The 27,500-nt window shown below is 38.3% G+C and overlaps 1 protein-coding gene across 1 annotated transcript in view; it reads right to left on the minus strand.

Moving 5' to 3' along the window:
• The window catches only part of SKAP2 (src kinase associated phosphoprotein 2), a 142,590-nt gene that overhangs the window by 59,387 nt on the left and 55,703 nt on the right, over positions 1–27,500 (minus strand). The window contains exons 5-6 of the mRNA XM_087821221.1: positions 6,353–6,430; positions 5,264–5,347 (exon numbers count right to left, since the gene is read on the minus strand). Of these exons, the coding sequence (XP_087677347.1) occupies positions 5,264–5,347; positions 6,353–6,430 (162 nt within the window). The remainder of the gene's footprint in view (positions 1–5,263; positions 5,348–6,352; positions 6,431–27,500) is intronic.

Raw genomic sequence — 27,500 nt, forward strand, 5'->3', positions numbered from 1 at the left:
GGGCCCAAAGGGAAGCATGTTCGTTAGAATTAAAAGTTTGGCTCATATGATCTGGTAGAGGAAATTTTAGGAATTTCCAAAACTTTTTCTTCTCTTTAAAATAAAAATCAAGTGGTTTTTGATACAGCCACATATTTTCAACCACAGGTATAAACATGATTAATAACAAGGTAGCGTGCAGTAGCCATGAATGGAGACCAAATAAATGGCAGGCATTTTTGCGGAGTGGGAATTTAGCCCCGTTTCTACTTCTCTGACTATATGTATTGTCTTTCTTGACAACTGAAATTCAGGTAATAATTATGCTATGGTCCATCAGGCGATCGTAGCATATAGCAATTGTTAAGGTAAACATTACGCAGAGAGTCTTCAGAAAATAAGGGACACTGCTGCTGCTCGTGCGACCTGAGAGCACCTCAAACGCCTCCGGTGACCTGCAGCTCCAGGGACAACACCTCTCTGAACTCTCCGCCACTCGGCTTCAGGCACATCTTGCCTTCGGTCTCACCTCCTGGCAGCTGGCAGTGTGATCTTTCCAACACGCAACCAGACTTTCTCATGCCATCTGTAAGACCTTCAGTGCTTACAAACTTCAACTGTCCCTTAGACAGGAAAGGCCAGACTCCTGACATGTGCCAACCTGACCCCGTGCCCTCCTGGCTCACAGCCCTCACTTGCCTGCTGCCCCAGCGAGCCCGCTTCTACGCGTCATACTGTTTTATGGGCTCTGTGCCCACTCCTCTGAGCCAATGGATTACAGCACTTCGTATCAATAACACCTGACACATACGTGTTCAAAAAGTCTATTGGTACATGCTATTGTATCTATCAATCATCTATCTATCTACATACACAGACACATCAACATCCATATATCTATATCTATATAATAGTTATAGCAGTGCACAGTTTGATTTAAAATATATCTACATCCATATATAGATTGAAGATATATAGAGATTGAAGGTAGATATATTTTAAATCAAACTGTGTCCTGTTTTATTGCAAACCAACATGATTTGTCATCATCAGAGCCTTCATAAGACTTAGTTTGTACCTGAATATTTCTACATGCTAAGAAAATCCTACTAAATATCAGATGTACATTTTAACATCGCTGTCCTGTTACAAGGTCTCTTAACTATGTATAAAGGCAGAAATAAAGGCCTTTTATTTCACACTTATTGTGATAAACTGTAAAGTTAATATCTGCACATCAAAGGCCCCAAAGTCTATAAAACTGCAATAACTCTGATAAAAAGTAGAATCAACTATTCCTCTTTCTTAAGGAATAACAAAGGTATTCCCCTTCTTTACACAAAATTATAATGTAAATTTTTTAAATGGGTTCATTTATGCATTTTATACATAGTCATCACACAATTATTAAATGCTGATGCTGTGACCAAGGAATTTGCCTCTAATAAATCAGGGAAAAGGGCAAGCTTTTATGCAATTACTAAAGTTGTTGCTATAAAACAACAGAACTTCCAATTGTACAAACACTGTCCTTTAACAAAATTTTTAAAATATTCAAAAAGAACTTTGATGCTATTTTGACATCAAAAGATGCTTTATAATTTTCATCCAAACTGAGCAGACACATCCTAGTTTTCCTATCAGTGGTGAGGTTGTGGCGGAAGTGAGAGAGCAGAGGAGTCAATTTCAATTAAAATGTTTATTTCCTTGCCAACCTAAAAATTTTATTTTAAATTATCTGTATTACGCCCAATTTCCTAATGACTTTTATTATATATTGAAAAGATACAACACTGAAAAAATTACAACCCCCTGATGTAATAAATAACTCCTGATATACACTTAGGATGATCTGGCAGGACCAAGGCTACTGTAGCTGCCACATACTGGACAGTGCTAAGATTTTCTTTAACTACAGAGTGGGGGTGAGGTGGCAAAATCTCTTAAGTGGGAAGAAAAGAGAATATTACACACTAACCGCTCCCCTTTCAAAAGTGAGGAGAGGTAAATGAGGTTCATTAGGCCGCTTCAAGATTGTACGCAGGTTAAAACGAAAAAGGGGAAACAGTAAAACAGGAGTTGGCAGCAGGTTCCTCACTCGCAGGCCTGCTGAAGGGGCTGATAACAGCCAGGCTGGGGGGCGAGCATGACTCTGGGGCAGGGAGGTCTGCCCTGAGCCTCGGCTGCCTCTCCGAAGCCCTGTGATAACCTCTCTTGTCTACACTAGTTCAGAGTCCTACATGCTCCTGTTGACCAGTCTCTATCTATTCCAATCCACCCTCCACAATACTATTACAATTACTTCTAAAAACTAGATCTGGCCATAAAGCCCTAGTCTTAATCACACCCTAACCCACTCTTTACCTTTATGTGCCCCCTCCCTCCACTCACTCTATGCTCAGCCTTGATCCCAGCTTTTATCTCATCCAAGGCTTTTTGCAACTCAGAATCTCTGCTGTTCCCCTGCCTGGACTGTCCATTTTACCCTTCAAGTCACCTGACAAACTCCTACTCATTATTTAAGGCCAAATGTCCTCTCCACTAGAAGGACTAACTCCCCTGGGCAGTTAGCCACCCCTCCTTTGTGGTCCGAAGGTGTTTTATTTAAATCACTTATTATACTTGGTAGAAATGATCAGTTTATCTATCCAGCCCCCCTTCCGATCCCACAACTTCCTCTCTTCCTCTCACTTCAACTGTGAGTACCTCTAAGCAGGGTTATCTTTGGATTCCCAGTGCCTAGGAACCACCAAGTATCCCACAGATGCTGATCAAATAAAAAAAACAAAAAAACGAATGAGTAGATGACTGACTGACCACCTTGATGGCAGTCTCAGTATCTAGACCAAATGAGTTTGATAAATGAGATTTGAACAATCAAAGGACGAGGAAGGAGATGAAAGGATGGATGCAATTTTATCAAGTGATGAAATATGTACTCTCTCTATATATATACATTTATTACTTAAGGGCCGCAAATGGCCATGAATAATAAATGTGGATAATATTTATGGATACAAAGGTAAGTGCATTATTTACCCTGGAGACTAGAACTACTTTTTCTATGCCAATACTATCTTGATGGGTCAAAATGGCTTTTGGCGCACACATTCTGTTAGAAAATATGAACTATGTATCTGTCAAACAGTAACAAAGTGCAGTTTAACCTAGTAAGTGGTATCAACTCCTTCTGTGCCTCTATAATCCATTTATCTAAATCCTACTTAGTTGGAGGATTATAGTTCTCATATATCTAAATAGTTCTTTCCAAAGTTTAGGTAAATGGTTCACACATGGTAAACAAGATTGTACAAATCAGTTATCTGACTGATTTCACAAAAGAAAAGAAAAATTTCATGTGACACATAAACTTTCCTGGAAAGAAAAAGATACAAAGGAAGGAAATTAGGATCATAACAAACAAGCAATTAAAGTAGTCTAAAGAGAGGTTTTTTCCCCCAAGTCCCTAAAAGGAGAAGAGCTGGCCAAGAATTCCAAAGGAAGCAGCCACAGAAAAAAACACTAAACACAGAAATCTCCATGGAAACGGGAGGCTTCCTAGTTAACAGAAAGGGAAGAATTTAAGGAAATATAAACCAGATCTTCAAATAGCCACATAAAAAAGGAATGCTGGAATAGTAATTTTTATAAAGCAGTGGTGGTGGTAGAGCTGGCCAAAGGGACCACAAAGTAGTTAAAACACAAATTACAAAGAATGTTGTTACCAAAAGGTCTAATTAAATAAGACTAGACATGGGAATTTAACTGCTATTCCCTCCCAAAAAACCCTAGAGTTTATTTATTGAATATTAGCCTTTGAAATAAATATAAACACTCCTTAGGTTTTTGGAAAACTCTTGTGAATCTCTGACCTAACAGTTGGTATACACCAGTCAGGACTGGGAATGGAGGAAACAGACCTTAGTACTCATTGATTGTTAAAGAAATTAGAAACGAGAGGCCTGACCGAACCAAAGTCATAAGGTTTTGAAACCTCTCTCCTCTGGTCTTATAAAATTGAGGATATGTCTTCACAGAAAAGAAAGATCTTGATCTCAATTCACAACACTGTACAAAATTATATTTCTAAAATAGTAACGCACGTTAATGATGAGGGTTAATCATAACTGAACCTGGATTCTAGATTTTCAGACACATTCACCCACTTACTCTTAGCAGGAGAAAGAAGGCTGCCTGTTAATAGTTACTTATAGTTTATACTTCATTGACGCCATCATTACATTTGAACATATTGTAAATTAGTGACACAATGCAAACTACAAACTAAATTAATCATTTGTTAATTCCATTAGCCCAAAGGTGAGATCAACTAGCATCATGCACGTATTTCAAATTTATCTGAAACACACTCATCATATCTGCCCAATTTTTTAATAAGAAAAAAACACCCTAAAATCTGAAAATAATGTCAAATAAAACATAAATTTCCACACAACACAAGTAACGACACTGATAAGACTTCATGGGAAAACTTCTATGCAGTGATATTAAACTTTTATGTCTTTTTTCTTCTTAAGTGTCCTTTATGGAAATGAATGTTAGCTATTTCTCCATGACCCTCACTTTATAATATTCAACTTCTGACCTTCTTTTCCTAGGAAAAAAACAAAACTAATAAAGCTTATACTCTTTAAATTTCAATATTTTATGACTATTTGTTCAAATAGTGACTATTGTTAATTAGCAAATGAAGTTACAAGGTGTATTTTGTTTCTAAATTAATAGAGTGACAATAGTGGTAAACAGTATGGACTCTAACCACTATGCCTAGGTTCAAAGCCCAGACTTGCCGTTTACCAGCTCTGTGACCATGAACAAGTTACTTAACCTCTCCGTTCTCAGTTTTCCAAACAGTAAAATAAATGGGGCTAATAACAGTACCTTACCGCACAGAGTTGTAGTTAGACAAATTAATATAGCTGAAGTGCTCAGACAGCTAAACTCTCACAATCCTAACGGTCTCAACTTCTCCAGAGATTCTACAACTACAGCCTGGATGATAAATATTTCCTACGGTGAAAGGCCACGTAGGTGAAAGTTACTTTCCTCTCTTTGCTAATTTAATAAAGCATAATTGTATTAACTTTTAGAGCATTCTGGAATTGGGAGAATTTGTCAGATAATGAAATAGAATTATAAATCAGTCTTAGACTATAATTATTGAAGTTTTCAGTTTTTCTTCCTCCATCTGTTTTCAGTTTACTCTGTACCAAAAAGGGGGAGGGGATGTGAAACATGGCTCCCAAACCCTCAAGACCAATACCTTTGTCACTTCCATAATAATAGAACACTCCTTTACTGAGAGCACACCACCGCTTCTGCCATTCAAATCCCAGAAAGCTGTGATCTGCAATAAAGGGGGAAAGGGCACAGTTTAGATAATATACGTAACATATGTAAACATCACGCCATTTCTTTACTGTAAAAGGATAAGTTGTTAATATAATTTCTAAGGTTCCTTCTTAGCTCTAAAATTCTAGGACTAATTCATCTGTGTCTTCTTTTCAGGAGACAAAGCTAAAAGGAATAAAGTGCAGCAGAGATGGAGCCGCTACATTTATGGGACCAACAGCACGGCTGACAAACTTGCCTGACAGGGACTCAAAACAGCGTTTGACTCCACAGCCTGGAGATAACGGATTCGTGTGGGTCTCATTTTCTCATCTGTTATAAAAAGGAGGGGGAGGAGCTGACCTAGATTATTTCTATTATCTCTTTCAGCTTTAAAAGTCAGCTAAGAAAGCTAAGAAAAGCAAATGGAATATAAATAGAAAGGCCCAAAGGGGCTCGGAGAGATAAGCCCAATGGTAATGAAGAGACCTCTGCTTTTCATTTCCCAGATCATCACAGCACCTCCACATTTCACTTCCCTTATAGATTGGTGCTGAAAGAGTGAGGCCATGTGGTCAGCTGCCAACGATCACAGCGATGGAGAGGAGCGCGGACTGAAGCATGGGAATGGTGGCACAGGCCCGGAGCAGCCAGGCCAGGCGCAGGGGAACCCGCCACGGCGGGGTGGGGGCGGCCGCGGTGAGAAATCCATCCCTGAGGCTGCAGGCAAGGCCCGCACCTTCCTCCAGGAGGCAGGAGGCAGGGGCAGGGGACAGCTCCTGCGTCACTTACACATGACTGAAGTTGATGACTAAAAACCTAGCACGTGTTTTGTTATAAAAATTATTTAGCGCTCAAAGCTGTATTTTTTCGGTTTGGATTAACATTATCCAGATTTTCTGAGGGTCTTAAAACTCTTCAATCACCTAAAGAGAATATTGGCTCCACATGTATATTGCAAGCATCTTTTATCCAAGGATAAAACCATTTTTAAATTTTTGATTAGACTCTTACAGTTTACCTTTTCTGCGTTTTTCAAGGTAGCCAGCCTTAAAAACACAAGGAAGGTCCTGTGCTGCAACTGGAGGAAACTGGTTTCCTGTGGGAAATAGGGGGGGAAGTAGTGAGTAATCCATTTTAGAAAAACCAAGTACCAGGTCTCATTAGATTCAGTGACTTTTAATTATCCAAATTAATTAATCCAAGTTTATTAGCTTTGTTTCAGATCCATTCCATAGGTAGTTCCTTTCTTCCTCCTGTAAATCTCAAGAGCAAAAAAAAAAAAAGTCCTGTAGTCCTACATCTTAATATATTATGCTCCCCCAAACACAGCAATATTATGTAATTAAATGATTTCTAAAGGGCGATACTTTTTGATCTACATGTTTTGATCTACATGAAAAGGACTAGGAAACCATTATAAGTAAACGAAATAAATCCCTGAAAGAGAAGTTGGAGATTTCAATAAATCATGTAAGCTTCTTTATATTTGCTGGATTAGCTCTTTAAGAATCTTGACACATGTTGACTGTTATTTGCATGTCCCTCTTCTTTTTTAAAAACACACACATTTTTATTGATTTTTAGAGAGAGGTAAGGAGAGAGAGAGAGGAACATTTATGTGAGAGCGAAACATTGATGGGGTGCCTCCTGCGTGCCCCCTACTGGAGACTGGGGATCAAGCCTGCAACTGGGGCCTGTGCCCTGACCGGGAATCGAACCCCGATCGCCTGGATCCTAGGTCGATGCTCAACCGCTGAGCCATGCCCAGCCCGGCTACAGATACAGGTTTAATGGCACATGAACACTAATGTAAACCTATCTGCCGAACATTTGCCGAACACAACAATTACATGATCTCACCATGGAAAACTACACAGCACATTCAATTACACAACATTCCAACAAATTCACAATTACATGATAAACTGTTTCACAATCAAAATTCACAGCCCTGTCCCCAAAATAAGTTTAGCTCTGAACCTTAATCCTTTGGCACACAGCAGGCATTCAATAAATGCTAGCTTTTATTAATTGTTATAATAAATATATGTTAGTGTAACTTAACTATGAATTCGAATGAATACATGCCAATGGAAATGTAAGGCTAATGTTGCTTAGAGAATTTTAAGGAGAAAGAGGGGGGGAAAAATCATGATTTGGTAACTGCGCAAGTTAAGCATAGTAGTTATTTTAAAAGATTTCCTTTTGGTCAGGTGAAAGTGGTTGACGGAGAACTTATAACTAAGGGAAGAAAAAGAATTAACCTACACTGCAGAGCAGCCTGTTTCTGTTGCAGACGATTACTACATGGGCTTGCTTTTGTGGCCAGACGTTTTCGGTACCCTAAGGAAATAAGCATATACCGGCAAAGACGAGTTTCCTTTTTATGACATGAACATATACTGGTTATATAACAGGCCTACTTTTCTAAAGCGGCTCGACACATTAAACACTGAAAGCAACAGCCTACAAGAGCAGGCAAGGAATGGTCTTCCTCCCACTTGCAGTCAGGGAACCTGAAACACGCACGACGGTAACGGGTCTCGGGGAATCCAAATAAGCACGTCCAAGCGCCCACTGCATTCCCAGCGACTCGGACGGGGAAAGGCACCGGGGGACCCGAGCGTCCTTGGAGGGAGGCTGGTATTTCACTCACCAGGCCACTGCTTTCAAAAGCTAACTCAGGAGTTCCAGAATCTCCTGAAACCTGTGCCTTAAACAAAACAGAACTGTGCCTATAGTGGATATAGTCCACCAACAAGTTAGAGAGTCAAACGTAGAATCTGAAAAATGGACAAGGGCTCCATTATTATTTCCAGTAGTTCATGTGCTGTAATCCTGTCTAAAGGCAGGAAAATGCTTTCTGCTGTCCCCTGTGGATTTCTAGGTGATGTCCAGGACTCACAGGCGTTTCTGGCTGACGGGCACACTGGGTGCTTAGCTTTAGAAAACAGCCTACGAGTTCCCAGAGCTCCTCCTGGCTCAGCACTCGTTATTCCACATGCAATGTAATTACACTTTACCTCACATTTGCACACACAAACTTAGACGCCACTTCCCCTGCTTCGAGAGACTCTGTAATAGATACAGAGACAGAGAGCTGCTGACGCTTTTCTTATTATTATTCTAAAGGGTTTTAAGTGCAAAGATTCACTCGTATGCCTGAAAAACAAAACAGAAAAACTACGCCCTAACAAGGAAGAGACACCTAAACTGAGTGAATATAAATATGAAGCAAAATGGTTTCGTGACCCAGCAGATACCCAGAATCTAAGCTTTGCATCAACGCTGACTCCGAGACGCACGGCGTGGCTTAGGGCGGGTCTGTAACAAAACCGCGGCTCTACAAACGTGTGACCTTCCGCAGGTCACCAAGCCTCTCCGGGATCAGCTTCCTCAACCAAATCATGAAAACATTAAGTGAGATCATCTCCGAGGCCCTCCTAATTCCAGAATCCCACGAAATACACCCACACTAATACTTCTTCTTGTCCCTTCATTAACAAATGGCCCATATCTAAGACGGATTCAACTTTCAAAGATACCAAATACGGAAACTGTTCACAACAGATTTTTCACAAAGAAACTGATAACTTTCTTTAGATCTAGCATAGAATCAATTGTTTTATGTCATTTTAAAGGTTTAGTTTTTCAGATAGAATCTTGGTCTAGGATATCTGTAAAGAAAACAAATTCATAAATTAAATATTTTTCATAGTCTACGAATTCTCCCCTCCATATGGAAAATTTAGAATTTCACATCTTTTTATCAGGTTTTTTTTTAGTGGCAAAAGGAAAATTATTATTTTCTTTTTTTTAAATCCTCACCCAAGGATATTTTCCCACTGCTTTTCAGAGAGAGAGAGAGAAACATGGATGTGAGAGCCACACATTGATGTGTTGCCTCCCACACGTGCCCTGAGGCCAGGGCCAGGGATTGACCTGCAACCGAGGTGCATGCCCTTGCACAGAATTGAACCCGGGGCCCTTCAGTCCACAGACCGACACTCTAACCACTGAGCCAGACCAGCCAGAGCAAGAAAAGTATTATTTTCAATGATCATATGAAGCAATCACCTATAAGAAAACAGCCATGACAGTCAGTAAAAGATCACTAATTATGTTACTTTAGCACAGTCCCTTCACAGGGCTTATTTTCTCACTTATCACTGTTACTCTCTTCAGAAAAGATTAACCAATGAATATACTAGATAGTACTGGTGATGTCTGAGGCTATCATAACACGTCCTTTAAAAAAGAGGCTCATAGCATCCTTAGACACAAAGACAGTCAACTTCTAATTAGTAGGACCATAGAATTCCCAGGGGTTAAGCCTTGGGGACCAGGCTTTGAACACTCATGCAATGACCCATGTAATGACACTGGGGGCAAAAGGAGAGGTTGGAACTCACAGGTTTGCCATCTGTTCGTCTCTCCCCACTCTGCAAAGTCACTTTGAAAGCTACCGAGCAAAACCTGAGTAACGATCAGGCTAATTCAAGTTTGCCTTTATTAGCTCTCCTTCTTGAAATGGAAATTCCTATAGCCCCATGGGAGTCCCAATAGGTCTTCAAATAGGACTATCTGAAACCAAAGGAGACACTGGTTATTAAAATTATAGCTATATGCATGTAGGAAATGCTTCATGGATAGGATCCTAGGTATATTAAAGGCCTACTCACTGCCTAATCAAAAGCTTCTAATTTATTTAAAAAATATATACATATAGAGTTGTGGCTGCTACCAACTTTCATGGAAGTCTACCAAAATATGTAAAATTCAAATGGCAATAATAGAATGATTAAGAAAATAATTAAGAATCAGAATTAAGACAAATCTGAAATCAAGAGTGTTCATCCATATCCATGAAAACAACAGTCAAAAAGCCACAGATCAAAAGTATTACCCACAGAGTTACATTAGCCTTCTCATGCACTTAAAACTGCTCCTTTTACTGGAGAGTGTGCTTAAGTGTATGGCCAGGTCTGAACTACCTAATTATGTACCTGAAGATTGCTTTTTTAGACAAATTTTTAATATAAGACTGCTGTCGTTAGCTCATTAAGTTAGATATACAAAAAAAAAAAAAAAATCTCTACGATTTCTGATTCTTTGGTCTAATGATAGACCACAAGGTATCACATTTTTATAATACATAAAAATTATTCCTTATAGAATTAAAGTACACTTTTTTTATCTAAAAATTCCAGAGTTATTCATTTGTAGAAACCCCTGTAGTACTCCCTCAATTATTTACAGGGATGCAAGCATATGAATATACTGAATCAGGCATTTAAAAATATGGTTCACTATGAGAAATTTCACTCTAAAGACAAGACTTCTATTTCATATATTATAATACAGGGTATTCTTTACACTTTTATGTTTTGGTAAAGGCTACTTTTAAATAATGGATCACTAGATTTTACAGAAAGAATTTAAATCAAGTTGTATCTCCTATATAGAGTAACTTCTTAGCTACTTTGTATCTGCCTACATCTTTTTTTTTTTTTTTTTTAAGTGGCTTAACCACACAAATTTATCATAGTTTTTGGAGGTCAGAAGTCCAAAAAATGTGTCACTGGGCTAAAACCAAGCTGCCAGCAGAGCTGTATTCCTTCTGGGGGCTTTAAGGGAGAATCTGTTTTTTGTGTGCCCAGAGGCTAACCTGTTTCACTGGCTATTGGCCCCCTTCCATCTCCAAAGCCAGCAACAGCCAGCTGAGTCTTTCTCCCAGTGGTCTCTCTCTGGTTCCGATTCTTCTGCCTCCTTCCCCCCCCTTTAAGGAGTTTTGCATGTATATCCCACCGGAATCATCTCCTTATTTTAAGGCCAGCTGATTAGCAACCTTTTTTCACTTACAAACTTCATATCCCCTTGCCATGCACCAGCACATTTACAGGTTCCAAGGACTAGGACGTGGGCTACTTTGGGGGACTATTATTGTGCTTACTGCGCCCCTTTATTATACATAACAATTGGCTGCTAATTTTTCCACATGTATGTATGTATGTATCTGCCTGTCTTCATCACCTTCTCTAAAGCAAGAAAAAATTCATTTAATTCAGAAAAACAATAGCCTTATTTTTTAAAAAGTCTATGAGAAACACTTTGAGAAAATGAGACATAAGCTTAAAATGGAATATGATTTTCTCTTAAAGTTAAAATAAAATTCTAAATATATCAAAATTTTCACAGATGCTCTAAATAATATACAGTTAAATATATACAATTATGAACTGGGTTTTAATTTAATATTTTTCTTTAACACAATAAAAGTGCCCCAATCTGATTTTTCACCTTCAAATTATGGTTAAAACCCTGGGTCTTGGATTCAAATTGCAGCTTGAACATTAGCTGTGACTTAGGCAAGTTACTTGATTTCATTAACTTTAGTTTTCAAATATATATTTTTAAATTTTATTTATTTATTTATTTTTATTGATTTTAGAGAGAAGGAGAGAGAAACATTGAAGTGAAAGAGAAACATCGATTGGCTGCCTCCCATACTCGGCCTAACTGTGGACTGAACCTGCAACTTGGGTATGTGCCCCGATCTGGAATCAATCCCATGACCCTTATGACGCTTCAACCAACACAGTCACACCAGCCAGGGCATTCCATTCTTACCTATTCTTGTTATTAATTTAGTAATATACTGCTTCATTCCTCCCAAATGGCATTTCACAGGCAATTGTACAGATACATTTGGTAATGAAATGAAAAGCAAACAGGAGAACAGTGTGTGTGTGTGTGTGTGTGTGTGTGTGTGTGTGTGTGTGTCTGTGTGTGTGTCTGTGTGTGTGTGTGTGTGTGGAGAGAGAGAGAGAGAGAGAGAGAGAGAGAGAGAGAGAGCAAATACCTGTGTAGAAAAGTATTCATTAATGTTAAGGGAATCTGAGTGAAGGGTATAATGGGAATTCTTTGTATTATTGCTGCAACTTTTCTCTAAGTGACATATCTTCAAATGTAAAATATATATATATATATATATGTAAAAAAATTCAAGGCAAGACTAGAAGTCAGGGTAGAACAAAAAACAAGTTGAAACTACAAAGTCATTTACACGTAGCAGGGGTGGGCCGAGAATTCAGTTATAAGCTTTATAACAACCAACATGAAGCAAAAAATAATAAATTGTGTGATTCATTGCCCATAAGATAAATACAGATCATTGCTCAGGGAGGAACATACAACTATTCCTGGTTCCTGGTACTGAAATGAGAAAGAAATTTCCCCCATGTGTTCTCAATGTCCGCAATAACATTTTTACAGTAAGTAAAATCAAAGTTTATAGGGCTGCTTTGTATAACATCCCTCATATCGAGCCAACAGCATAATGCCAAAGCAAAGTTCCGTAAAAGCAATTCCACAGAGTACAAACCCAGGCAGTCGAGTGCTGTCCACAGCTCCCACACGCACTGTGAAACTCAAGGATGAGGTCACAGGCTACCTATAGGAATAGACACCCTACGTAGTTTTCAGGCAATCCTTCCAAAATACTGTTTGTCTTGACCAAGCTTTGGGTAATTATTAAATCCCAAACCGAAGGGGAATCCCTGCAAGAAACTAACGCAGCTCTTTTGTGTTACTGTGTAAGAGCCACATCCCTTAAAAAGCAGCCAAGCTGTGTTAATGTTGATATGCTCTTATTTATAAATTTACATAAACATTTATAAAGTTTAATAGCTTTGCAGGGACATATGGCTAGATGAAAATCACCTTAACAGGAAAACAAATCAGCAATTGCCCATTAAGTTCAAACTGAGTGCAACAATGATTCTTGCTTGCAATAGGTTTACGCATATGCCTAACTTCACATAAACAAAACATCCACAGAATTTGATATTTTTTAAATATTAAATTAGAGAAAAGAAATAACTGATAAATTCCTCAAAGGATAGAAAATCATGGAAAGTTAACACTTGGTCCAATGATCTCTTACCAACCAAAGAAATCAGATATGCTATTACAATTCCATACATAGATAAAAATTAGTATAATCATTAATCTACCAAACGATGACTCTGTCAAGGGGTACATGGGAAAAAATATTTACATAGATGTCACAAGAGACAATGAACTCCTGCAAATCAGTAAGAAAAAGATAAACAGCTTAACAGAGAAACAGGTAAAGAATATGAACCAGGCAATTCATAGACTAAGTACAAAGGCTAATAACTATGAGGAAAGATGCGTGTTTACTGCTTAACTGTCTTTCCTCCAACTCTCACCTTTACTCGGAAAGGAGATGTAAGTTCCAAGAGCTTGGAGATAGCCTTGTCTTATCCACTATATATCCCTAGTGCCTAGATTAGTGCCTGGGGCACAGCAAGTACTCACTAGATTTTGTTGAATAAACAAACTTCACAAAAACTAAAGAAACAAGCTAAAACAGGATACACTTTTTAACTTATGAGACTGGCGAAAACTAAAAAAAATTAATTAACATCAGATAGGGAGAACAGAAAGATATAGTTCTCTGATGTGTTGCTTCTGGGAGCCCAACTTCCTACAGCTCTGCCCGCGAGAATGTGGCCCTAAGAATTCATCTCCTGAGAACCTGTCCCACAAGCAAAGTGCAGGTTCACATGGTGTATGCGCCAGGACAGCCACTTCAATACTGTTTGTGACAGCAGAAAATGGAAAATGTCCAGCAAGAGGGACGTTATGAAATCACTTTAAATAGTGTGTATTATTTAAGTACGCATATGTAGAGCTATGTGGATTAATGTGGGAGGGCATGTACTAATGTAGAAAGATGTTCATGATACTTAGGTGAAAAACATAAGTTGCAGAATAGCATGTACAGTCATATTCCATTAAAAAAAATCTGATTCCATAGTTATTCTGGCACAAATGCACGTGTACAATTCAGGGGAAAAGTCTGGAAGGACACAATCAGAACTATTAACTTCTAGGGGGTTATTTTTGGTAAAGAAAACAAAACTTTTTCTTTGTGAAAAGGATGTATTACATTTAAAATTTTACATAATAGAATTTTTAAATGAAAAAGAAAAACAGAATGTATATAAGTGTTTAAGTAATTTAAATTAAATCTTTTATATTATTTATATCATATCCAGAAAAGGTTCAACACCAATCCAGAAGACTTAACTTAATCAGTGTAAGCATAGTTGCATGGTAAAATAATACAACTTGAAAACAGTCCTCTCAGCTCCTCTGAAGGTCTGAGAATGCTCACACACCTGGCTATTCTTCAAGCAGGCCAACTCGCATGTATCCACACAGCTTTCACTGTCTGCAACGGGCTACCCTTTACTTTTCTCACTTTGGCATCCCTCCCACTCTCACTGTCCAGAAGCTTCCAGCTCACCCTTCAAGACACAACTCAGCTCTCAAAAAAGCCTCCTCACTGTGACATAATGAAAGCACATGCAAGAAAACTACTTTCTTTAAAAGATTAAAGGCAAATATTTTCTCGAATATAGATAATTCTTACTACTAATTTTTAAAAAAATATTTTTATTGACTTTAGAGAGAGTGGAAGGGAGAGGGAGAGAGAGAGAGAAACATCAGTGAGAAACATCGACTGGCTGCCTCCTGCACACCCCTTACTGGGGATGGAGCCTGAAACCCTGGCATGTGCCCTGACCAGGAATTGAACCAGTGACCTCTTGGTGCATGGGATGACACTCAACCAACTGAGCCACACCAGCTGGGCTTACTACTGGTTTTCAGTGTTCTAAAAAGTCACTAAAATAAAATAAAATAGCCACTGATTTTTAATTATCCAGATATTACTATATTTTCTAAAACTTTCCACCTTATAGAAACAACCAAAGACTTCAACACAAACTCCGTTCTGCAAAAAATACTGATGGATTTTTGGAAGTCCACATGGACTAGACATGTTCTTGGTTGGAAAACAAGCACTGATGATGACTGTAAAATTTTTTTAAAATAAATTAAATCTAATTTTTTTGATATCACAAAAATAACACAATATTGTATTTTTTGTTCTACTTCAACTTAAGTGCTTCAGACTGATTCATGTAAAAATATGCATAAAAATAATTGTGCCAGGCTATAACTGGTATTCCAAAATCCACTTGGGAAATGAATTTTATGGCTCGACTATAAACTCCTAAAATCCTGAAGTTTTAATAGATATGCTGACACAACCTCAACCATAACAGTTCTAGCAACTGCCGCTATAATAAATCTGTCAGTTTCTATAATGCCTATGACAAATCCATTAATATGAATGATGTACACTTCCCATAGCACACTACACAGCAACTGCACAAGCTGTGTCATCTCCATTCGCAGCAGCAAATCAGTAATCAATATTTGTAAAAGCAGGAGCTAATCCTTTGTAAAATCACTGTTTCAGTGATTGAAGAGTTTGCTCAATCCACACAGTTAATCCCTCTTCATCTGCTTGAGCCCTCTATTTATCCCGGCCTCTTACAGTGCTAGCTGGGGCAGATTAATACATCTCCACACATTAAACATGACCTGACAATTGACACAGGATATTGCTGACAGGATAAGCTCTACAAACATTGGCCTTTTAAAAAGGAAACTTGAAATTAACATTCAGAATCCCAAAGTTTACAAACAGGCTCACCGCTGTCCCTGCCCCACTCCAGCACCTGATTTACTGAGCTCGCACTCCCGGGAAATGTAGCCCTATTTGTGCTTTGAAAAGTCTCTGGCTGATTTTAGAGTGCTTATTCACAAAGCTTGTTTTGCTATTAATTTTTTAAGTCAAGGTAAATAGCAGTTTTCTGGTCAAGAAAAGAGGCCCATAAGTACAGAACCATTTAGAGATTTTTTATGTATGAAGTAAAGGTCCCTGTTCTCAGCTAACAGTGCTTCAAAGTTCCACTGAAAGGGGAGAAGGGGGAATCGGGGAAAGATCACTGATCTTTTAAAACCTCGGCAGTGAATGGGGTGGGGGAGAGACGCAACAAGAGCCAGGGAGAAAAGCAGTTCTAGGTTACTTTCCAATTCAATATTTGTAGCAATATTCCCTTTTCCATATCAAATTCCACTTTAAAGCAAAGCCTAGTCTTCAAAATGACTAAAAGCCAATACTGCAGTTTTAAAAATCTGATAATTTTAGTCTTGTTTAGTAGTAATACATTCCTGTGTGATGTTAAAAAATGAATAATAGGTTAAAAATAATAACCAGCATTAAAAATTCAGAGTGACATCTGTAATGTAATGCAAAAATGTCTTATATGATATGTTGCGTATTTTAAGACTGTGATCTTAAAACCTAATCGCTTTTCAGATGTTAAGCAAAATAATTTGCTAGTCAGTCGAATTTGCTGTAAGAAGAATTACTCACATCACCATCACCAAATCGTACACGACAACTGGCTCTGATTAGCCTTCCTGAAAGAAGCTAACACAGAGTGAAGACAAAGACAGCAATGCTAATTTGATATTCTAGGCGATTTGTCCATGTCAAGAATGCAGCACATTAGATAAGTAGGAAAGTTTGCCAACAACTAAGAAAAATAAATTTCTAATCTCTTTCAAACCACAAAAATTACTTTAGAGGTCATAGTCCCCAATGCTATTCACACCATCTTGAAAAAGTGGTATTTCTCTGGTATATTTAAATTATGATATTGCAAAATTCAACTTATACATAACTTTAAAAACATCTATTGTGCAAACTACATATTTACTCATATTGAAACCTTTTAGGTCCAGTGAAATTCCTTAAGACTCTGGACATATGCTTATTTTAATGTTCTCTCTCATGCAAACACATGTAATGCTGCCCAGTAAATCCTAGAGAAGCTAACGTCTGACATATTTTTCAAATCATAGTGATGCTCATAAATCGCTTATATTTTTAAATACAATTAAAACAATTTTCTAAGAAATTATTTTTTTTTAAGGCGATGTAATTGAACATTTGAAAAGATGGCAATTCATGACTTCTTTCAAAAACCTTTCACACACTTATTTCAGACACTCAACTCACCAAAAGCATAAACTTGCAAGCCAATTTGCCAAAGAACAAAATAATACCCATATAAGATCCAACATATCAAACATGTAACACTGGCCTCCTTCACAATACATTTTAACCGAACCAACCTGGGAGTCAAGCATTAGTTCCTTCTGTAGGACAGGCCAAGGAAGCAGCCCTGTGTATCATTGGCCAACTGGAGCTACAAGCTCTGAAGAAGATGTTGTCTTCAAGGCTGAGACTTCAGATTTCTAGAAACATTTTCACTTAAATTTTAACAATACCAAATATTTATTTGCTGGAGTATCAATTTATTGCATTGTATCAATAAATCCAATTATCAAAATTTTCCATATAAGAAAATGTCAAAGAAGGAAAATTAGTAATCACACTGAAAGTGATCTGGTAACACCATACATTTCATTGTAGATTCAGACACACCCCCCCCTTTTTTTTTTTATAAAATTCGTACCATGTTATGGCGCAACACATCAGGAGGCACATGCTGTCAACTTGCCCATCACAAACGATGTTCATTTTCATACTGATTTAAGGTGGCATCTGCCAATTTCTATACTGTCCCAGTACTATTTTACACTTTAAAGTTAATAAGGATCTTATGGGGGAGATTCTTTGACATGATGTAAATATCTTGGTTCTTTCTCGAACTTTCTCCACTAAGTTTTAGCGTTCATTGATGACTCTTGCCTGAATTAATTATTTCTACCATGATTGCAAATACCAATGGTTCCAACTTTAAAGAAGAGATCAGATATTCTTTATATGGAAAAGCTAAAAGCTAGATGAATAACAACAATTTGGGAACTGAATATTTAGGAAAGAAAAAAAGCTGATGCGTGCCCTGGTAAACTGCCAACGCGACTTTGTGTATGTGTTTGGGTTAATATTTTATAACTACATAGCAACCAGGTATAGCACCTCATAATGTATATATCAAGAAAAAATGTGCAATAAAAAAATAGCAATAGCATAGTCATCCTTGACAGAAGACAAAGGAAAAAAAATTAGGAATCAGAAGACTACTCCTGTCAGCCCCTAAACTTCACTGTGGGTACCTAGATGATTCAATCTTTCCAGACTTCATGTGTAAAATAACAGACCTAGAATAGACAATTTGTAAGCTTCTTTCCAACTCTAGACTTCTTCATTCTAATAACACTAAAATGTGTTGATGTTTGCAAAGATGTTTTTTAAAATCTAATCTTTACTGCACAACATTTATACCCATCCAAAAAAAAAACACAACACTAGAACTGGAGGAAAGTACAGTAAGTGTTTAGGTAAGGCGTGCCCAATGATATTGCAAAGGAAATAAAATCATAATTCCCTTCAGGAACCTCTGGTTATGATTTACAGCACAGTGGTGATTATTCTATTGTTCACAGTAGATGGTATAAATTTCCTCCAACAAAGAGAAAGAAAGCATTGCTTCTGCAAGATAAGTGTTATAATTTGTTAATATGCCAACTTGCCCCTAGGTATAGCTAATGATAACAAGGCTTTTAAATAATGCTCAGTCTGGAACCTGAGTACTCACACCAAAAATTACACCAGCCCACTCCAATCAAATAGCCTGGTTTCTCACTCAAGCTCTTCTCCCAGACTCGACAGAGGAAACAAATCTGAACTCTTGCCCAAACTTGCCTTGCTGGTTTAAAGGAAAGAAAGTCAACAGGTAGAGTTCAAGGATACACCCGACGACTACTAGTAGTACATCTAATGATAAGGTGATAACGTAACTGATATTCATGACCTGTAATAAAGGGGATAGGTACAAAACCAAGGCTGGAGTCGGCTGTGCCTATGTACATTTTATATAAAATATACAGGAATATGCATGCTTGTGTGTGTAATTAGTAGAAAATGTACAAATATTTATAGGATATTCATATAATTACTAAAATGGAATAATTACTTATGCAGCCAGCTTTCTTTATATTTGTGACTTAACATTTACTTTCTTCACCTATAAAATGGGAATTCACAAGCTGGTTGTCAATAAATGTACAAACCTGACCAAAGCAGACTTAATAGATTCTGAAAATATGAATAAGTACTGTGCACAGAGCAAATATTGATATTTTAGTAACATAATTTAAATTATCAAAGTTATTCAGGTCATTCTTTCAATAAGATGACACTAGAAAAGCAGCAAATAGAAAGTTCTATTTGACAACAAAGTGGTCTGGGGGATGCAGGTTGGGGCATAAGCTTCTTGAGGGCTGGACCACTGGAGTTTACGCATCTTCCTTTTCCCATTGCACAGTGCCTGGAACGTAATCATTTAATAAACGCATGTTGAGTAAAGAAGGATTATTAAAGATATATAATACAGGGATCATCCTTTACACCAAAGCATTATTTTTACTTTTTATGTGAAATGAGAGTAACCATGGTGAACCATAAAGTCATATAAGGCCTCCGAAGGAAATAAAACTCTCCCTGAAGTCCATAAGCACTCCGTAAATATCAGAAAAACCAAGGCCTATTGAATTTTTTGTATGCAGCACTTTTACAAAGCACTTGGCACACATTCAGCCAGCCAGAGGAAATTCCAAGTGAAACTCAATCCGTGTGTGTGTTTGTTTTGTGGGAGCCAATTATTTTTACGGCATGTAACTTTAATTGGTGGCAGATATAAAATATCACTTTAGAGTTACACTACATGTTCATTTAGCTCTGCACAGAGTCTAGAATGTTTAATTAATAAACTTGAAACACTAATGGGAAATTCTGCATTCTTAGGATAATGCTGGGCCCGGTGATAACACGCGGCCTGTTCTGCGCAGCCTCCATGCAGTTTTACTCGCTCAATCCACGGATGGCCTTGACAACTCGGTCTGTCGTCTATAACACACATCCCCATGTGGGATGAGAAGGATATTCTCCAGAAATACACTTTGTATGATGTGAAGTTCAGACTCATTTTAATCTCCCCAAACAAAGGGGGCAGCTCAGGGATGTGACTCCGCAGGCCCCCAACCAGCCGCCGCACTCGGCCCGTCCTGCCCCTCGCTGCGGAGGTTACTGGCCGACTGGCCGAGGGCGCCAGAATGGAATGAGATGGCATCTCACATGTTCTCTCCCTGCCTCCTGACTAAGGACAGAAAGGTGAAAAGCCTCTTTTTCCTCCATTTCAGGTTGTAGGAATTGAAATTTATTGCCCCCCTTGGGATGCAGGCAAGGTCACTTGTAGTAAGTCAGCATTCTCCTTAGGTGTGTCTTGGCCGCTACAGGCTTTCCCCCGTCGCACTTACTCTGCACCTTCCAGCTGATACGTTTCCAAAGGAGCATAAACGAGCGCCAGGTTAATACAGTGACTCTGCAATTGGAGAGCAGGACAGAGTCCTGGTACCTCCCCACAACGTCTCCCTTCTCCTGCTCCTTCTAAACCTCATAACCTCAATTATGAACTTTATTTCAGAATAAAATACAATCTTTCTCACACAGTCTCTATCCCATGTCAACAAGGCGTGAGAGTCACTATTCAAGAAGTAATAGGCATTCGTTATGAACCTGGCATGTCAAGGACCACGCCAGACCCTGGGGAGACAGTGACAAAGACAACACAGGTTCTGCCTTTAGGGGGCTCATATCTTACACCTGAAAAGCAACAGCAGGCTGAACAATAACTAAGTGTTACACACGCTTAATACATAGCGGAATCCAATGTCACCGAAGCTGCACTCCCCGGGTAAGGCCGCTGTGAGGGGCGACCCGTGAAGCCAGTGCGGTCGGGCAAGCAGGGCTGGGAAGTTATCGCTCAGCGCACTGCTCTTTCTCCCACGTCAGTCTTTTTACAGGTAACAGCTGATTCTAAAAGCACGTCAAGGACAACTTGGAAGAGAGGTCGGCTTCAGCAGAGCAACATGCGCCCTGCAAGGCACAGGGGAGGAGAGAGAATCCCGGCGTCTCTGCCTCGCTAACCTTTGCGTTGCCGGAGGAAAGGACAAGGCCCAGCGGTACACGTGAATACAGATGCCTGTCTGCGCCCAGTCAAAAGGGGCTCCCCCAGGAGCAGCCAATCCCTTCGCAGCTCAAAGCCCCCCAGTTCGGGGCGACCATCCGGAAGCGCTCTTTCCCTGAATGAATGTGAACTTGGATGCCCAGTCACTAGATGGTATGTGGATTTTTCAGAGATATTGTGGGATCTTTTGCTATCCAAAGAAACTAAATAACTATTAACCAATGTCAGCCCAATAAATTTAATAATTAAAAAAAACTGAGGAGGGGGGAATAAAAGTTGCTTCTGATAAAATTTTCTAAATATTAAGTAACACGCATCAGCAGTTCTTTGAATATGTGACATTTCCTCAGATGTGCAGGACTCCCAATGACTTAGCTTCAGTCTTCTTCCATTATTCTTGCTGTGTCTTTAAGCACTGATAGGCTGATCAATCCACACCCCCAGGCAATGTATTCTTCTGCTTATCCACAGGGTAGCAGTGTGTTTCAAAATAACATCCCCAATCACCACAGTGGGAATATAAATGAGTGCCCAAACTGTCTGCAGAAAGCAGCTGGTCCTTTCTGGTACACATGCAAACATAGGAATTCTAGGGTAACAGGCTGCAACAACGTCCAGAGAGTGGCGTCAAGACTAACAAACAATGAAATACTTGTAATAAGAAAATATGTCAAAGCGAAGCAGGAATGGTATTTTGAGGTGGAAACAGAAAAATAGACTAAGCTCCTGGTAAAATATTACATACCCGTTGTTTTACAATTCTACATCTCTAAAGGAACTGATCTGCATGCATTTACACTAATAAAATACTGGGAATATATAATTCTATGAGCTGTACATTTTGACACTGCAATATCATTAACTACATTTTACGTAAGTTCTGTCACAAGGAAACGTAGTACAGATTCCTTTTGATGACCCTGAATTTATTTCTGATCATAGAGACAGAGGTCAGAACACTGCCATGCGATAAGAATTGTAGAGACAAGGCTAAAAGTTGTCTGTTACAGGAAAATCATTACTGGTGAATATGAAAGCCCTTACTTTTAAGAGCTGGAAAAAACATTTCAAGGAGGCAGAATTTAGAATACTTAAAAGTATAGGGCTGGGCTTAGCATGGGCTCTTTTGGGAACATAAGTTATTTAACCTCTATTTGGCCTGGGTTTCCCCAGCTGCAGAAGTAAATAATAAGAGCACAAATCTCATAGGGTTGTTTTGAAGATTAAATTAAATAATTTATGTAAAGCACTTAGAACAATATTTGACTGTTTTCCAGGCCCTTCTGGTTCCATATTTTGTGATTCTACACACATACTCAGGCCTCTAAGTTCATAAAAAGGACATTAAGAATAGCAGATAACGTTGAGTCGATGAGCATATTTCTACCAATGCATTAATTATTTTGCATGTGCTCAACTGTATGTCTGTGAAGAGCAGAGCACACAGGCTCAGGAGTCAGACAGGCCTGGGTTTCCCAGTTCAAGCTCTTCCACTCAATGGATGACTTCAAGCAAGTTACTTTTCTGGGAAAGACGGCAACACCTTGTATTAAACATATATTTCTTAATAGGTCTAAAAGGAATATATTTTGTAATGAAGTAAGCGTAATTCAAGTATTATATATACTACAGTATATATGAAATAAATTTAAAGCAAAAGTAAATTTATGTCCTTTCCTTCAAATATTTGATACAATACCAAAAAAACAAATAAATTAATTAGAATGATCTGCCTTGTCAACATCAAAAGCATCTAAAAAGATTTTTTTCCCAGACTACATGATGTCTCCCTTAATAGCTGAGACATTCTAAACTTAAGTTTAGAATTTCAAAGGACTCAGGAAGTTAAAGTCACTAATTGAAATGAACTAGGAGGCAATAAATTTGAATTACAACTTTTATAAACACAATGATATTAACTGTTCATAATTTTATTGTGAATAGAAATTTGAATCTATCAGTAATTCCAAATAAAGTTCTGGTGGGGGAGAGCCTCTTGCTTTTAAAATCTTATTAAGGATTACCTATAACACTGTCATTGAAACCTGTTTATAAAGTAAAAGAATAATTCTAAGAAGTTATTTTCTCTACAACCTTTTTTCACAGCGAATAAATCCACTTTTTCTAATAGAGAAAATACAACCTCCTGCCCTATTACCACAAATTCTGAATTAATGGAATAGAATTCCATTAATTTTATGAGCAGTTCTCTATATGCCATAGATCAGAAAAATCTGAAGCCTAGCTATACTCATTGAAATTTAATAAAGATAAAATGCAACTTTGTTCATTGACATCAAATATCCCAATTAATATCCAAGACAGAAATGGTATCATTTTAATCTTTCTCTAATCCCCAAATTGACAACCATATGACAAAGCACCTCTAGTTATATCATTCTACAAAACATATTGTGCTGAAGTTAGGATTAGCTTCTCATTAGATTCTGAGGCAAAACTTTCACGATGGATGTTCAATACCATTGTACAAACAAGATTTATATTGGAGAATCTATTCAAGCACATGATGAAGATCTAAGTGTGGGTCAGGCACTCGTTACAATGGATGAAGGGTGGAATTTATGGAGAAGGCCTGGAAGCTGTAGGGAGCTGCAGGGCTTCCAAGGAGTGTTGGAAGATAGTAAGCGCAGAGGACAAGGGCTGATGGCCTGTGAAAGAGGCCCGCCTAATGAAAGCAAAGGGGATGTGAAAGAGCAGTAGAAGATTCTGATTGTGGGGAGCCTTAAAACACAAGTAAAGGAATTTGGACTTGACTCGGCAGGCGATCTTGAACTGTTGTAGGATCTTGAGAAAGGGATGGTTCTATCAATGCAGTATTTTAGAAAATCAGTCAGGCAGGTTAGAATTGAGAGCATAAAAGAAATTTAAGAGATCTTTTAGTTTAGGAGGCAGCCACAATAATTCTTTGTGATGAGATCTCAGACTAAGTGGTAGTATTGCAAGTAGATCTCCTTCATTTATTTCTTTCACAGAAGAGCCTGTTCTATGTTGGGTCCTGTGCTAAGCGTGGAAAGTACAATGGTAAATAAGACTCATGGTCCTTTCTTTTACAGGGGAGGTAGACAGAAAATCAAGTAACAAATAAACACAGACATTACAAATTGTGATAAATGCTATCAGGAACAAACGGGGATGGAGATGTTACACCAGGGGCAGAGAGGGAGATGCATCTTAGAGAGGATGCTCAAGGTGCCCTCTCTGAGGAGAAGACTTATAAGTGGACACCTCAGCCTTGTGAAGAAATTGGAACTTGGTTTTAAGTGCAGTGGGAAACCGCTGGAGGATTGTGATAAGGGAAGTGACATAAAATCATAAAATGTAAAAAACAATTGGATTGGTCACAGGTTACACATGAACAATGAAGAAAACACTTGAAGTCCATTAAAAAGACACACAAGTAATTTGTGTTTTAAGAGTGGAGAGCTTGTTGCATAATAATGCAATCTAATGGAGCCGTCGCTAAAAACAGGTTGAAACTGAAGTTAGATGAATTGCACGGATTAAGCTCTTACTAGTACAAACACACTGCGATGACACAGGAGTACTCTGGGAACAAGCAACTGCCATCAAACAGAGGAAAATACCCTTACCTCCTACTTAAGAAATTTAACATCAATAGAAAGCACCTATAAGATCCATACTTGTGAGAAACCACTGGGACAAATTAGAAAGTCAGCTCAACTAGCCCGTTTCCAGCACTGACTTTGGACAATGTACTTAACCTCTCTGTGCTGCTTCCTATAAAATGAGACAAACCAATAGTTTGGAGTTGTGTGTATTAAATGAGTCGATGTGGATAAAGTACTTAAAAGAGTATTTGGCACAAAACAAATGCCCAGTCAACACTAGCTGCTGCTATTATTATTGTGGTAGAGATGTTTTTTCTCTGCTTAGTTCAATTCATAGTTGTGTCATCCCCTCTTTCAAAATCATGCAACTGGTTTTGAATGACCTAAATAATTTCCATTCTTGCAGAGGGGCTATCTAGACTAGTGGTGGGTAGTAAATATTTTGGTTTTTTAGTTCAGGCAGACTCTGTCACAACCACTCAATCTAGCGCTGTAGCTCAGAGTGGTCACAGAAGGTACATAAATTAATGAGCATGGCTGTGCCCCACAAACTGGGCACTGACATTTAAATTTCATATTATTTCCCCGAGTCACCAAATATTATTTGTTTGATTTTTGTTCAACCATTTTAAAAAATACAAAAATCACTGCAGGCCATCGTTTGCCAATCTAAACATTTCTAAATGTGTGATGCTTTCAGTCATAATTTCTCTCCATACAAAGCCAAAGTGAAAGTAATCAGCTTTCCTAACTTCCACATGTTCAAATAGGAAAATTTATTTTCACATAAGAAATAGTATCTAGCTCGTGGTCCCAATTTTTCCCTCCAATTTGCTCTAGTGAAACATGCCACATAAAAAATCATGGCTAAAATAGTGCAAAAAGCTATTACACTAAGTTCCTTTGGAGTCTGAAGTTGCACTGTTTTAAGCAGACAGTTACACAACTGAAAGCTTAGAGACCACTGTGACAAAAATTTCCATTACACTGCTAACTTTATTTACCAACACTCATTTTACAAGATAACTAGAGCTGTTGCCAGTTTTCATTAACACAACAAAAGAAGATATTTATCTGGACTCACTAAATCCCTGCCAACAGACATACTTTTAATAAGAGAGGAAGATGGAAGCTTATCCCTCAGCAATATACAATCAATACAAATTCGATCCTTTCGCAGCCTGTAAAACAGGGTGTCATATATAACATTAGCTCTGAACAGAGCAGGGTGCATCTACAGCCCAATGGAAAAGTAATGTCTTATGGGGATTTTTCTCTAGTAAAAAAAGATAAAGTCTTTCTGGGGGGAAAAGAAAGGTATATTTGCTCACTTTGCATATAATTACAATTTATATCAATAAATATTCTATACACCTGTCAAAAGAAGATGGAACTGCAAATGCCAACCTGAGTTTTATTGCTCCTGGCAGAGATATTTGCATATTTACCTGCTACTAAAATCGTCAATGAATGAATTTTGCAACAAACTCTTAGTTGAAAAGGAGACTTATTAATGGAGACCTTTTAAAAGGAAGCGAGGGATTATGCCCAGGCCTTGTGTAGCTGCCTTTTTTTTTTTTTTTTTTTTAATTTCAATAGTGAATCGGTGACAACTCCTAAATAAAGCAAAGACTTTAAATCAAAAGCTAAGGCTCAGCTTTTGAAACCCCCCCCCCCCCCCCGCTCATCCAGCACCGAGTCCCATGACCTGGATGTCCACCAGCTGTCTTGGTGATCACCTCCATCCCTTCTCTAGACCGAGCTGCTGTCGCCTCCTCCCAGGTGCTCAAACAGCCCCGCGGCGGCGTCCGCTCCACCCGCTCTCCCGCGCACCGTTCCGCAGCCACGGTTCTTTCCCAGGGAAGCTTCCTGAGCTCCCTGGCTAGGTCAGAGCCCGCTGTCGGCGTCATGTACCTCTTCTTTATGGCATGTGAACTTGTAGGTACTATTGCTTTTATATGTGTCTGTCCTTGTGCGATTAATGTCAGTTTTCTCCACTGGACATTAAGTTTCACAGGGGCAGCATCAATGGAATCCCAATACCTGGCACATAACAGGAATTTGACGATTTTACTGATTGCTATATATTGCCATATATGCTATAAGACATTAAATCACTTGTCTACATGTTGAGGGATTTTCTTGTTGGCACTTTCACCCTAACTGGTAGTCATGTAACTGATAGTTAATAAAAAGTAGTGCCAAGTCTCAATCACTCATGAAATCTGATTTGCCAGAACCAAGTCAGAGGTATATATCACCATATGCTACCTCAAATTATAATAAATGAATATTATCTTCAGCATTTTCTGAAAAGGTTGGCTAAAGGCTTTGTTTTTACCAAAAAAAAAAAAAAAAAGTTAACCAAAAAAGATTATATTAAATAATACATTTTAGAAACATGCACAAAAAGAACATCAGAATGTACCAAATTATTTCTGCCTTCCCTAAAATATATATATATTTTTTTATTTTTGATTGCTCTCCTGGGCTCCAGACCTGTATCTAACTGCCAACATTACCACTTTCGTATCCCCAAAGCAGTTCCAACTTAATATTTTTAAAATCTCCCCAAATCCTCCCTCCTCCTGAATTACTTTAGTGAAATGTACCGTTCCCAACTCATCTGCCC

The sequence above is a fragment of the Miniopterus natalensis genome, chromosome 10 (assembly GCF_054644295.1).
Source record: "Miniopterus natalensis isolate mMinNat1 chromosome 10, mMinNat1.hap1, whole genome shotgun sequence".
NCBI lineage: Eukaryota > Metazoa > Chordata > Mammalia > Chiroptera > Miniopteridae > Miniopterus > Miniopterus natalensis.